General features: G+C 43.6%; 1 protein-coding gene and 1 long non-coding RNA gene across 2 annotated transcripts in view; both read right to left on the bottom strand.

Moving 5' to 3' along the window:
• The window catches only part of CARD8 (caspase recruitment domain family member 8), a 16,166-nt gene extending 13,993 nt beyond the window's left edge, over positions 1-2,173 (bottom strand). The window contains exon 1 of the mRNA XM_032388945.1: positions 2,162-2,173. Coding sequence (XP_032244836.1) covers positions 2,162-2,173 — 12 coding nt within the window. The remainder of the gene's footprint in view (positions 1-2,161) is intronic.
• Positions 2,174-6,336: 4,163 nt separating this feature from the next.
• On the bottom strand, positions 6,337-14,563 carry LOC116622141. The gene is made up of 4 exons (XR_004297536.1): positions 14,522-14,563; positions 12,491-12,607; positions 8,646-8,769; positions 6,337-6,481 (listed from the first exon to the last, which is right to left on the bottom strand). It is a non-coding gene; the product is annotated as an uncharacterized LOC116622141 (long non-coding RNA).
• Between the last annotated feature and the right edge of the window lie 280 nt (positions 14,564-14,843).

Genomic DNA, 14,843 nt, shown 5'->3' with positions numbered 1-14,843 from the left:
TTCACAAGGGGCGCCTTACTGGCTCAGTCAGTGGAGTGTGTGGCTCTTGATCTTGGGGTCATGAGTTTGAGCCCCCTGCTGGGTGTGGAGATTACTTAGAAATGAAATCTTAAAAAACAAGAAAGAAATAAGTTCACCAAAAAAAAATGAAAGGGATGTGATTACAAGCTAGAGCTATTTGTCCAAACAATGGCCTTAGCCAGAAGGGGCCATTTAAACTTTCAATTAAATTAAATTAAATTAAAATTCAGCTCTTCAGCTGTACTATCCACATTTCAAGTGCTTAATACCTACATGTGGCAAATGGCTACCACATCGGCTAATGCAGAATAGAACATTTCCATCATCACAGAAAGTTCTACTGGACAGTTCCATTAGACTCTCAAAAGAGAGACAACTTGGGGATGCCTGGGTGGCTCAGTCAGTTAAGCATCTGCCTTCAGCTCAGGTCATGATCCCAGGGTCCTGGGATCAAGTCCCACATCAGGCGTCTTGCTCAGCAGGGAGCCTGCTTCTCCCTCTGCTTGCTGTTTCCCCTGCTTGTGCTCTCTCTCTCTCTCTCTCTGACAAATAAATAAATAAAATCTTTTTTTTTTTAAGAGATGACTTGGACAGAAAGATTTTTTTTTTCAAAGATTTTATTTTATTTATTTGAGACAGAGAGAATGAGAGAGAGAGAGCACATGAGACGGGGGAGGGTCAGAGGGAGAAGAAGACTCCCTGACGAGCAGGGAGCCCGATGCGGGACTCCATCCAAGGACTCCAGGATCATGACCTGAGCCGAAGGCAGTCGCTTAACTAACTGAGCCACCCAGGCGCCCCGACAGAAAGATTTTTTAACCAGATATATGGAGAGTAGAACTAAGGGGATCTCTCAAACCAAATGTGTCTTGACCATTCTACCTCTTCTCCTATTATTCCAGTGTCCAAAGTGGTCATACCTAACTTCTTTTGTTTAAGTTGCCCTGATTGGGCATGTGTTGCTTCAGCTGGCAGTTTGGGAGATGACTCCTGGTATTTCTGAATCTGGTGGGCGTGATGGCAAAGGAGATCTGAGGGGCAATACCTGAGGGCAAGTTAGATGCACACTACCCACTCTAAGTCCTTTACTGTGGAGAATGTTCTAAATGAGTTTGCAAAATTTACTGCAGAAAATTCACAGAAACAAGAAGCTGGACTTAGTGAAGGGTAAGGCAGAGGAGGGGAAGAGGAAGAGAAGAAGAAGCAGAAGAGAGGTGGAAGGGGTCAAATAAAGCAAAAAAGGAAGATGGTATCACAAAAGGTTAGGATTGCCAAAATTCCCAGAGCGGAAAAAGAAATCTGTTAACAGGAATGTGTGGCCTTTCAACTTTCAAAACTGATCTTAAAGAAGCACAGAGAGGGGCGCCTGGGTGGTTCAGTTGGTTGTGCATCCAACTCTTAATTTTGGTTGACATCATGAGCTCAGGTTGTGAGATGGAGCTCCGAGTAAGGCTCACACCAAGCTTGGAGTCTGCCTGAGATTCTCTGTCTCCCTCTCCATATGTCCCTCCCCAGCTCATGCTCTCCCGTTCTCTCTCTTTCTCAAATAAATAAATAAAATCTTTTAAAAAATTTTTTAAGAAAGAAGCACAGTGTTGGGTGTTTTTTTTTTTTGTTTTGTTTGTTTGTTTGTTTGTTTGTTTTGCTCAAAAATTCTCCTGTCATGCCTCAGTAAAAGGAGAGGATGAAATCATCATTCAGGGAGACTTTACAGATGACATACTGGAAGTCATTCAGGAAAAATGAACAGAGATGGATGATGACGGCATTGAGGATCTTGGAGAAGCAGTGATTTTTGGAAAATGTGTCTATATTTAATGGTCAAAACTGAGAGATGATAGGGCCAGAAGGAGAGACCTTTTAAAAAAAAAATATGTATTTATCCTACAGTAAAACTGTAGACTAATCTTACCCTTAGCATTTGCACTGTTCTGGATGAGGCTGCCTGGTTTTTTGGTTTTTGGTTTTTTTTAACTGCCAAAGTCTAATAAACAGGGGGGCCATCACGCTTATGCATGAAATAGAATTTAGTCAAATAAGTATTTGGGGTCATTCGGTAAAAATAAATTTTTAAATAAATAAATAAATAGATGGCTCTAATTGGTATCCTATGACTGTTGGAATAAAAACACTGAATTACCAATTGACTCATGGGTGGAATACATGCTCCCATAGCAGTTCCCCAAACTTGACTGCGCCTGGGAAGCTTTAAAAATTCCCCAAAACATGGATCACAGCCCAGACCAATTAAATCAGGGGGCTAGAGGTGGGACCTCAGCATCATTACTTTTAAAGCTTCCCAAATGATTCCAATATTTAGCCAAAGTTGATAATCATGATCTATAGGGTGAGCTAGTGTGGTTCATGAAGTAAGTGCCTGGTTGTGAGAAATCTGCCCTAACACAGGTGATATTTTCTGGATGAGGACAACCAACTCAATCCAATCTCTGTCTTGGGGAGCTGGAAATGTGGAACGAATCAAGACCAGGGGAATCATACGGCAAGAGTCCTAGCTCCTAAGAAGGGCTGTGATGAAAGAGGACCAAAGCACTGATTTCTGTGGGTACAGTAGTTATTGCATGATTGATGCTGTGGGATCATGAAATGTCATCTAATTTCACTGACATTTTCTTAGATTCTCTTGATTTCTTGCTCTATACATGTAATCCTTGATCCCCAGACTCCTTATATATTCCTTGATATCTCTATTCACTTCAACATGAAAGGGATTCACAGGGAAACTGATAGATAGACTAAGGCTAAAAAGAACAAGTATTTGGAGAAATGGAGTTAAAAAGAATCTGTAGCTCTTTTCTCAAAAGGGTTTTGGGCAAGTCATGTGAGAGAACCTTGACCTGCCCTCCTAAATCTTGGTGCTATGTCTGGGGCCACAAAATCAGCCATGGATTATGTCAGCCCCATGCAAAGCACTGAGGGTAAATACACCACCTTCTGTTCTCTTATGGTGCTTGTGCGTGCTGGGTTCCAGTGGGTGGCTGTGGTGGGGATTTAGGAGGTGGAAGGAAGCCACTGGTAGGCAGGAGCCGGCTCACCCCAGATCATGGGATTCGATTGTTACATTTTCCGGGAATTTAGTGCGTAGATTGTTAAACATGTTAACGTTGTTTTTTTTAAAGATTTTATTTATTTATTTATTTGACAGAGAGAGACACAGCAAGAGAGGGAACACAGCAGGGGGAGTGGGAGAGGGAGGAGCAGGCTTCCCGCTGAGCAGGGAGCCCGATGTGGGACTTGATCCCAGGACCCTGGGATCCAGACCTGAGCCGAAGGCAGACGCTTAACGACTGACCTACCCAGGCTCCCCAACATGTTAACATTGTTAACAGAAAATTAAATTCTATAAAATTTTCATTTAAATAGACCTATTTTACAAACAAAAGTAATAAATGTTGAAAGCTTATTACTTTCTAATTATTTTACTACATCTTACTATACTCTGTGCTCTTTTGTTTTTAAGTTCAGTTATATTTATTTTTTTGTAATCTCTACACCCAAGTCGGGCTTGAACTCAGGGTCCCAAGATCACAAGTCGTATGCTCCACTGACTCAGCCAGCCAGGCACCTCTATACACTCCCCTCTTAAAGTTATTTACATCTAAGGTATCTGTGTGGTGAAAATACTCTTGTAGTGGTGGGCTACTGCACACCTATTTCCAAAGCCATGCTCAGGGTCATCATGCTGGTAGTCTGCAATCCACCATGATGGAAGCAGTCACCCCACAGAAATCGGCCAACACTACAAATAAAGGCTTTCCCCCACCTTCCTCTGGGGAACTGGTGCTGAACAATTTCTAGCACACCACTTCAGGGACCCCACTCCATCCTTCAGCCTCAAGAGCAGGCTGTTTCCCAGAGCACTGAGTTAGTTACTCGCATTGATTCCCAGCTCAATCAATGGTCTTTGCATCCGTTACTGCCTTTTCGTGTACAGCTCTCAAGACTTCTGAAGGAAGAGGTGATTGGCCTCATTCAGAAATTTCTGGTTTGTTGGTAAGACTGGATAAATAAGCTCATTCATTCTCCCCGGTTCCTGTGTAAGTGACCCGAATCCCCTGATTCTCATGCGCCCCTGTGATATCGAGGAACGGAATCCAATACTACCATCAACATTCCCCGTGTAATCATTCCCCTTACTTGGAAACCGCTTCCTCACAGGACTGAGGTCCAGCAGCAAGTGTTGGCTCTACTGTTATCTCTTCTTCACATTCTGAGGAAGGACAAACCTGGAAGCCCTCATCCGATGTCTTAAAACTACCATATACAGATTCATCACCATATTCACAGGAAAACAGAACTCAAGTTGTGTTACGAATACAGCATGGAGGCCTGGTGGCAGGACAATCTCGCAGCATGACTTCATGTTAATTAAAAGCCCTAGACCCCATGCTTTTGTCTTTAGGGAAATCTTCTCTCAAGCCCCCATAACTCCATCTCATTCCTCATTATAATGGATTTAACTGTGTCTCTACGTCCCGCTCAACATTAATCTTTTCATCCTGGGGAAGCAGAACTAAGTGGATTCTCAACAGCTGGTACTTTCTGTAAGGTTTTATTTCATAATGGGCTGTTGACCTAAGTGACCTTGGTGAGAATTTTTGAGAAAAGAGAAGATTCCTAGCTTATATTCTCCCTTACCCATCACTGGTGCCCAGAGAATGGGATCCTACTGTGATTGAAGTTCTAGGACATCAGTGAGATTATGCATGTGCTGTAAGAACCCACGTAGTACTATCACTCCTCTTCTGCCTCCTGCTTCTACATGGTGAGGGACTCATGAGGATGCTAAGAGGGAAGGAAACAACGGATATCAGGCTTATTTTCTTCTTCTACTGGGGATCCTCATCCAGATATGGAATAGAAAAGCCCTATGCTAGGTGCTTTCTTCTTCACACTTCAGAGCTGGTCTCTGGTCTCCCTTGGCTGGCTGGGATCAAGATTGGGGTTAGGAGTGTCCTTTGGGGGGCGCCTGGTTGGCTCAGTCATTAAGCGTCTGCCTTCGGCTCAGGTCGTGATCCCAGGGTTCTGGGATCGAGCCCCACTTCGGGCTCCCTGCTCAGCGGGGAGCCTGCTTCTCCCTCTCCCACTCCCCCTGCTTGTGTTCCCTCTCTCGCTGTGTCTCTCTCTGTCAAATAAATAAATAAAATCTTTAAAAAAAAAAAAGGAGTGTCCTTTGGGCCAATATCTGTACTGTCTAATATGATAGCCAGTAGCCCCGTGCGCCAATTTAAACTTAAATTTAGGGACACCTGGGTGGCTCAGTTGGTTAAGCATCTGCATTCGGCTCTGGTTATGATCCCAGAGCCCTGGGATCAAGTCCCCCATCAGGCTCCTTGCTCAGTGGGGAGCCTGCTTCTCCCTCTGCCTGTCGTTCTCCCTGCCTGTGTGTGTGTCTCTCTCTCTGACAAATAAATAAGATCTTTAAAAAAAATAAAAAATAAACTTAAAATTTTAAGTAATTAAATTTGAAAATCAGATTCTCACTTGAACTAGCCATATTTCAAGGGCCCAAACACCACAAATGGCCAATGGTTTCCATATTAGACACTCTGGATATGAAATATGTCTCTCATGGCAAAAATTCTATTGATAGCCCTGACCTTAATCATCTGCAACAGTCCAGTTGACTAGAGACTGGTACTGGAGTATCTGGCATTGATTGGTTCAACCAAATAAAGTGGTTCTTTGAGAAGGGGTGGATGGACAAAGCAACTGAGGAATTCTTGTGTTCATCAGCAGTATTTTCCAGCTTGTCAAATATTACCTTGAAACAAAGTCTGTATCTGAGTTAATAGTACTGGATCATTGTCGGGCGCCTGGGTGGCTCAGTCGGTTAAGCGGGGCTGCCTTCGGCTCAGGTCATGATCCCAGGGTTCTGGGATCAAGCCCCACATCGGGCTCCCTGCTTGGCGGGAAGCCTGCTTCTCCCTCTCCCACTCCCCCTGCTTGTGCTCCCTTTCTCGCTGTGTCTCTCTCTGTCAAATAAATAAATAAAATCTTTAAAAAAAAAATAGTACTGGATCATTGTCAATTTCCTGGTTTTGACAATGACTACTGTTATAAAAGATATTATCATTAGGGGAAGCTGGGTTGAATGTACATTTTTGCTTCTTCTGTACCATTTTTGCTACTTCTCATGAGTTTTAAACTATCTCAAAATAAAAAGTTATAATGATGAAAAAGAAAGAAGAAATATGCTGATTTTTACACAAAATAATCTAAATGTCTTTGATTTTCATGAATCTCTATGAGACAGAGGGACAAAATCCAAAATTGTCCACTTTTCCCCACTGAATATAGTGCCCCTTACCTGTAAGCCACTTTACAAAGTCGGGTCTCAGGAGAGCGGGTGACCTTCCGCCTTTCTCTTGGCATGTAATTGCGCCCTGGGGACCGTTCCTCTGGGCTTGCCATGCAGCAGGACCCACACAGCCTGGGAAAACTCAAGGGAGTTGTAATTTGATTATGTGTGAGGAACTTGATGGTGGGACGGTCTCTTCACTGTGAGGTAGGGGAAGTAACACAAATTGGATGTTCCATCTTTAGAGAGGCATTCTCTGATGTCCCCCTGGGATCCACTTATTTCACAGTGTTAACTGTTTCTCTGTCTCCACTCAGCAAACAGTGATCTCATCTTGGGAGGCATGCCTCATTTGATTCTCAACCCCTCATGTTCATCACGTATATATGTGTAATACCTGCTAAGACTCACAACAGACTCAGATATAACTTGTATAACGATATTGCGTACTAGTAACGTAGAGGGGGTAAGAAGTTCCTTATTCTGGGCGCCTGGGTGGCTCAGTTGGTTAAGCGACTGCCTTCGGCTCAGGTCATGATCCTGGAGTCCCGGGATCGAGTCCCACATGGGGATCCCTGCTCAGCGGGGAGTCTGCTTCTCCCTCTGACCCTCCTCCCTCTCATGCTTTCTGTCTCTCATTCTCTCTCTCTCAAATAAATAAATAAAATCTTAAAAAAAAAAAAGAAGTTCCTTATTCTTCGGCTATCCTTCACCAGTCCTAAACAGGAGGAACTTTTATAAAGTTGCACAACACCAGATGAATTATACTTCCCCAAAAGCAATAGCTCTTTATTTAGTGTGAGTTTGTCATGACTATGGAGACCACAGAGACAAGAAATGACGGTGCCAGCCTATGGATTCTTAGAACTTACACTCATGTCAAAATTGTGGCTTCACTCTCTGAGTTAAATATCAGTTTTCTGACTTTTTTTTTTTTTTAAAGATTTTATTTATTTGACAGAGAGAGACACAGCGAGAGAGGAAACACAAGCAGGGGGAGTGGGAGAGGGAGAAGCAGGCTCCCCGCTGAGCAGGGAGCCCCATGTGGGGCTTGATCCCAGGACCCTGGGATCATGACCTGAGCCGAAGGCAGACGCTTAACCGACTGAGCCACCCAGGCGCCCCATCAGTTTTCTGACTTTTAAATAAGGATATAACAGGGGTGCCTGGGAAGCCTGCTTCTCCCTCTCCTACTCCCCCTGCTTGTGTTCCCTCTCTCACTGTGTCTCTCTCTGTCAAATAAATAAATAAAATCTTTTAAAAATAAATAAATAAATAAACAAGGATATAACACAAATCCTTGTGATGATTAATCATAATCAGTACCCCAACTAGAAAACATTAGGTTACCAATGAAAATAACTCACTTCAGTGGCCCTCCTTATTTCCTAGCATGTGGGGATTCTACCCATACCATAGTAGCTGAATCTTTGGTCCAATTCATTTATTGCAAGTTCTAAGGCAACGCAGAAATGTGCATTAATTGGTCACAGATAAGACATGAGCCTCTGAAAGCATGCTAATGAGAAGGAGCAGAAACACTCATGGATAGAGTTAGTGAGTTTGCCTTGTGCCATGGGATGGTCAAAAGCATGGCCACGGCCTCAGAGAAACAGTTGGAGGAACATCCATAGACTCACTTGTGCTCAGGTATGAAGTGGTTGTGGTCAGAGTCAAGGTATATTACCCCACGATGGGGGCACCTGGGTGGCTCAGTCATTAAGCGTCTGCCTTCAGCTCAGGTCATGGTCCCAGGGTCCTGGGATCGAGCCCCGCATCGGGCTCCCTGCTCCATGGGAAGCCTGCCTCTCCCCCTCCCACTCCCCCTGCTTGTGTTCCTGCTCTCGCTGTCTATCAAATAAGTAAATAAAATCTTTAAAAAATATATATTACCCCATGATGGAGAGAAAAAGTCTACATAATACGTCCGGATTTTCCCCTTCTGGTATGATGAGATGCATGAATAAGTAAAAATGTAAGCGGACGGGTGCCTGGGTGGCTCAGTCGGTTAAGCATCTACCTTCAGCTCAGGTCATGATCTCAGGGTCCTGGGATTGAGCCCCGCATCAGGCTCCCTGCTCAATGGGGGTCTGCTTATCTTTCTCCCATCCCCCCAGCTTGTATTCTCTCTCTCCCTCTCTCTCTGTCATAAATAAAATCTTTTAAAGAAATGTAAGCAGAGCCTTTTCTTTAAAAAAAAAAATAAATAAATAACAAAGGCCATAGTACTCTGTATTTCGTGGAAAAATAATGAGATACAGAGGAATCAAAGGCATTAAGAGCCCTCAAAGGGTAGTATACATACTCTCTCCATGTCAAAGAGCATCTCCTGGACCTGTCAGAGGCCATCTCCTGGATCTCTTTCTTAAATGTATCTTTTTCTGTTGATCAGCTGGTGTGTTTATCTCTCTGCTACGTCTCTATTAACCCTGAGAAAAGAAAAGAATATTGTATTCAACTAAGTTGGAAGAACTTGCAGATAAATGTTAGCTGTTGTATCTCCACACCATAGCCAAAATTGCTTATCGTCCATTCAAAAAAAATACATCAGTTGATTTGTTTCCAGTAATGCTAGACACTTGGGAGAGAGACCGAGAAAAGATTATGACTGGGCGCCTGGGTGGCTCAGTTGGTTAAGCGACTGCCTTCGGCTCAGGTCATGATCCCGGAGTCCTGGAATCGAGTCCCGCATCAGGCTCCTTGCTCGGCAGGGAGTCTGCTTCTCCCTCTGACCCTACCCCCTCTTGTGCTCTCTCTCTCTCTCTCACTCTCTCTCTCTCTCAAATAAATAGATAAAATAAAATAAATCTTAAAAAAAAAAAAGTTGTACCCCCCCCGAAAAAAAGAAAGAAAAGATTATGACTTTAAAAGTTATTTTATGGGGCACCTGGGTGGCTCAGTCGTTAAGCGTCTGCCTTTGGCTCAGGTCATGATCTCGGGGTCCTGGGATCGAGCCCCGCATCGGGCTCCCTGCTCGGTGGGAGGTCTGCTTCTCCCTCTCCCACTCCCCCTTCTTGTGTTCCCTCTCTCGCTGTGTCTCTCTCTGTCAAATAAATAAATAAAATCCTTAATAAATAAATAAATAAATAAATAAATAAATAAATAAATAAAAGTTATTTTATTTTATATATAACCCTCTATGTGCAAATACAAGAGATACTGAAATAACTCCTAGATTGGAGTAGTGATATCACCAAGATGGTGGTAGAGGAGACCCCAGCCTCCATTCCCCTGATGAAGATCAACAATTACACAGCTTTCCACAAACAGAAACAGCTCTGGGAGGCATCTGGAATCCACAGAAGAATTTGCAGCAACACAGTGGGACAAAAAAACTGAAGAAAAAACACAGAAAATGAGAAGGAGGGGCGCCTGGGTGGCTCGGTCGGTTAAGCGGCTGCCTTCGGCTCAGGTCATGATCCCAGGGTCCTGGGATCGAGCCCCGCATCGGGCTCCCTGCTCGACGGGAAGCCTGCTTCTCCCTCTCCTACTCCCCCTGCTTCTGTTCCCTCTCTCGCTGTGTCTCTCTCTGTCAAATAAATAAATAAAATCTTTAAAAAAAAAAAAGAAAAGAAAATGAGAAGGAAGAAGAGCTTCATTTTGCACACACCACCTTGCAACTTGTAAGTTATGGAGATGACTTTGTTCCTTAAACCTCACGAACCAACCTCTGCTAGCTTCCAACTTGTCCTCTGCAGTTTCCACACCTCTCTCAGCCTTCAGAGAATTGAGGAGAGTCAGGGGCTTGCTCTGGATGAGGCTTTGGCTCAAGAGAATGTTGTGGCTGCTTTGATCTCCCATCCAGACCATTAAACTTTCTCCACATCAGCAATAAGGCTGTTTGTCTTTCTTCTCATCCGTGTGTTCCCCAGAATAGCACTTTTCATTTCCTTCTAGAACTTTCCATCGCATTCACAACTTGGCCAACTGGCACAAGAGGCCCAGCTTTTGGCCTGTCTCTGCTCTCAACATGCCGTCCTCACTAAGCATCATCATTTCTAGCTTTTGATTTAAACTGGGAAATGTGTGCCTCTTCCTTTGGCTTGGACACTGAGAGGCCATAGTGGGGGTATTAATGAGCCCAATTTTGACAACGTTGTGTCTCAGGGATGAGGGAGGCCCGAGGAGAGGGAGAGAGATGGGGAGAGGCAGGCCAGTGGAGGGGTCAGAACACACACAACATGTATTGATTAAGTTCACCATCTTACAAGGGCCAGGTTCATTACAATAGTAATGTAGGATTGCAGGGTTTTTGTCTCCCGGAGTGGAAGAATGAATCTCGCCCATATAAAAGGGTGAATGAAGTGAAAGTTTGTTAAGTGAAGGTGAGAGCAGAAAGGACAGAAAAAGCTCTCTAGAGAGGGGTCCCAAATGGGTTGCCACTGAGGGTTTTTAGGGCCAGTCTTTTATTGTAAACTTGACAAGGCAGCTTGTGGCCTTGAGATTCTTGTGCTGTCTTGGTTTGAGCAGGGACTATTGATAACACCCTTAGTGACTTACTTCTTTGATGTCTGGTCATTTTCTGCGACCACACGGTAGCCGCCAAAGAAAATGACTCCCTAACATCCGGGGCCAGGTGGTCTGGTCTATTCCCTTATCTCTTGCTCACTCTGTCTCAGCACTTCTGCCTGCCAGGAAGAGTTTCAGAGCCCAGCCAGAGGCCCCCTACCTTCCCTGCCTATCCCTTAACCCTTTCCTTACTCATTCCTCCCTCTGGAATAGAATCCTTAACTGCCATTAGGGAACGGGACATTAGGGGACAGGACGATGACCACTTTGGCTGCTTCCTGCTGAAATGGGGCCGCGTGCTGTATGGCAGAATCTATCCAGGGTTTGGTCTAGAGACCCGTGGTATGGTTTCGGGGGGTCGTGATGGACAGTGGGTGACCCACGCATCAACACATGCAAAAGAATATCAAGCTCAAAATTGTGATCACATCTCTTAATAAGATCCCCAGTTCCCAATTCCATTAAACAGACCAGTGGATATCTTGATCTTATTTAATTGATCACCAATGTCCCCTATTAATAGGGACTCCTTGCAAGAGTTAGGTGTAATGTTGGGGCACCTGGGTGGCTCAGTCGTTAGGTGTCTGCCTTCGGCTCAGGTCATGATCCTGGGGTCCTGGGATCGAGCCCCGCATCGGGCTCCCTGCTCAGCAGGAAGCCTGCTTCTCCCTCTCCCACTCCCCCTGCTTGTGTTCCCTCTCTCGCTGTCTCTCTCTCTCCCTCTCTGTCAAATAAAATCTTAAAAAAAAAAAAAAAGAAAGGCATATTTAAAAAAAAAAAAAGAGTTAGGTGTAATGTTAAAACAACGCATATGAAGAAACTCCTCACATCCTAAATGGCATAGTCATAGTAGATAATCAGCATTGGCCTGGTTTTTGAGAAGTCCCTCTCTGACCTCACCTAATTTTTGGTTAAGTGCATCTAGCACCTGGGAAGTGTCATTTAGAGTCCTGCCGGGTAAACATACTGTTTTGCTTATTTTATGTGTAGTCCTAGCGTAAGTCCCTGGAGACCCACCAAAACGGGAGCCAAAGCTATTGTGTCAATTACTCTGAAGTTTAACCTCAAGTTGTCTAGCTTAGGCTAACAACTTTTAAAGACAATCAGAACTAGGATTTAACATCCACAAAGGTGGGTTATTGAAACGTAATTTCTCTCTATAATAACCCTCATTTTTAGATGTAGCCAAGTCAAGACTAATTTGTTTGCAAAACAAGTCCAATTTTAACACTTGTTTTAATTATTTAGAGAAGCTCAGCAAGAATAGCACTTGGCCATAAAGATCTTTTTTTTTTTTTTTTTTTGATGTTCAGCTAGTCACCATACAGTACATCATTAGTTTTTGATGTAGTGTTCAATGATTCATTAGTTGCATATACACCCAGTGCTCATCACCACATGTGCCCTCCTTAATACCCATCACCCGGCCATATAGATCTTCTAAAATTTGCTTTGCTGGAAGTTCTTACAAGGAGTCTCTAGGTTGAACTCTTAGTAGCCTCTCCAGGCCAGAAGCCAAGCCAAGCACTTGCCATCAGACATGACTGCAATACCTGTAGATTTGGGTGAATTCCTCTTCACGAGGTCCCCAAAGTATCCTGAGTTTCCTGCACCTGCCAGGAAGCGACATTCTTTACTCACCCCGGGGAGGCTGCTGGGAACTTTAGAAGCAAGGTATCAGGCCAACACTTCCAAGGGGCTTTATGGCTCCACGTTTCATAAAGTCAACTTCAGTTCCTTAAAGCTGTCTGGTCATATCTGAAATTATACATGTCTTTCTCAAATATGACATTCCAGTCAAAGCCTTGGCAAAATAACCAATGTTTCTAATGGTGTTCTGTTACAGGGAGAACAGATTCTTATTGAACTTATGCAAATGACTATAATTGCCATGGAAGAAAGAATATTCAGAGAGACCTTTTGAATTTCAGAGGGTGTAGAGAGAAAAGTTAACTGCTTCAGTTTGTTTACAAATGCATACTTGATTCCGTTTCTGGAGTCACACTTTTCTTAAGAGAAAGTTTTTTTTTGTTTTTTGTTGTTGTTGTTGTTGTTTTTTTAAAGATTTTATTTATTTATTTGACAGAGAGAGACACAGCGAGAGAGGGAACACAAGCAGGGGGAGTGGGAGAGGGAGAAGCAGGCTTCCTGCTGAGCAGGGAGCCCGATGCTGGGCTCGATCCCAGGACCCTGGGATCAGGACCTGAGCCGAAGGCAGTCGCTTAACGACTGAGCCACCCAGGCGCCCTGGACATATAACATTTTAATAATTACAATGTTAAGTGATGACCTTATTACCAGAACATAGTAAAACTTTAGGAATTGCATATCATCCCTAGAATAGTTAGAGCATTTACCCAGACAACATAACCTAAGGCTTATCATAATTTGTTTGATGGTGCTTTCCAGGTAACTTAAGATACCAAATAAACAAGCCTAATTGGTCCAAAAGACTTCATTTATAATTTAAATCTTGGGGAAGTTTGTTAAAAACCTCAGAAAGTTATAAAGCACATGCTTACGTAGGATTACAGATCATTATAAAACCCAAAACTTGGGTGCCTGGGTGGCTCAGTTGGTTAAGTGACTGCCTTCGGCTCAGGTCATGATCCTGGAGTCCTGGGATCGAGTCCCGTGTCGGGCTCCCTGCTCAGTGGGGAGCCTGCTTCTCCCTCTGACCCTCTCCCCTCTCATGCTGTTTCTCTCTCTCTCTCTCAAATAAATAAATAAAATCTTTAAAAAAGTTAAAAAATAAAAAAATAAAATAAAACCCAAAACTTAATTTTATTTATTTGATCAAAATGACAATAAGATTCCAAAGGCAAATATGTAGGGTCATATAGTTGTTAGCAAAATTTAGCTCCTTTAATACTGAGAAGTTTTAACTAAGTAATCAAAGACCTAAAAAGACAAAATATAGAAACTGGTTTTCCTGGGCAGATAAAGAAAAGAGAGAACAGCATTGTTTACATTTTCTTATCAAGAGTAGACCAACAATTTAGCAAAACTTTGTCTTTTGAACAGAGAGAAAGCAGAATTTCAATATTCTCCCAGTGTACCTTTAAAATCCACTCATTTCAGGACACCTGGGTGGCTCAGTCAGTTAAGCATCTGCCTTCGGCTCAGGTCATGATCCCAGGGTCCTGGGATCCAGTCCCACATTGGGATCCTTGTTCAGCGGGGAGCCTGATTCTCCCTCTCCCTTTGCTGCTCTCCCTGCTTGTGTTCTCGCTGTCAAATAAATAAAATTTTTTTTTATTTATTTGACAGAGGGAGAGACAGCGAGAGCAGGAACACAAGCAGGGGGAGTGGGAGAGGGAGAAGCAGGCTCCCCACAGAGCAGGGAGCCCGATGCGGGGCTCGATCCCAGAACTCTGGGATCATGACCTGAGCCGAAGGCAGACGCTTATCGACTGAGCCACCCAGGCGCCCCTCAAATAAATAAAATCTTAAAAAAAAAAAAAAAAAAAAAACTGCAACAGAGATCATGAGCTTATTTGACCTTCAGTAAATTTTGGTAGAATAAAAGTTTCAGATTTAATGTTGATCACTTTCAAGACATGTTTTATTTTAATTAAACCAACGAACTTAAATAGCTTAAATACCAAATTACATTCCTCCTGGGTTCTCTTTCAGAAGCCAATCAGTTTGTTTCCCATTGTCAGCTCTTACCCGAGGCACCGGTGGGGAAATCTGAAGTGAATGGTGTCCAAAGGCCCGCAGTACCCAAGATGGTGCAGAAACAGGAAGAGGAGAGAGAAGGGGAGGAGACAGAAGAGGCAGAGCGCTGCCTGAAGGCGGAAAAAGGAGGTTCCCGGTCCTAAAACCTGTCAGCCCAGACAGATGAGCAGACCCAGATTTTTGTTCATTTGTTTTTCCTGAGTGAAATTAGGCTGTCCATGTCAGGCCGGAGAAGACAGGGAATGTGCCTGATACAAAGGGAGTTTCGGCAGCTGTTTGGGAATATTCCGGAAAGTTCCCGTCCTGGGATAGA

The sequence above is a fragment of the Phoca vitulina genome, unplaced genomic scaffold (genome assembly GCF_004348235.1).
Source record: "Phoca vitulina isolate PV1807 unplaced genomic scaffold, GSC_HSeal_1.0 scaffold52, whole genome shotgun sequence".
Classification (NCBI taxonomy): Eukaryota; Metazoa; Chordata; class Mammalia; order Carnivora; family Phocidae; genus Phoca; species Phoca vitulina.
The sequence above is the reverse complement of the archived record's forward strand: the minus strand, read 5'-3'. Positions and strand labels throughout refer to the sequence as shown.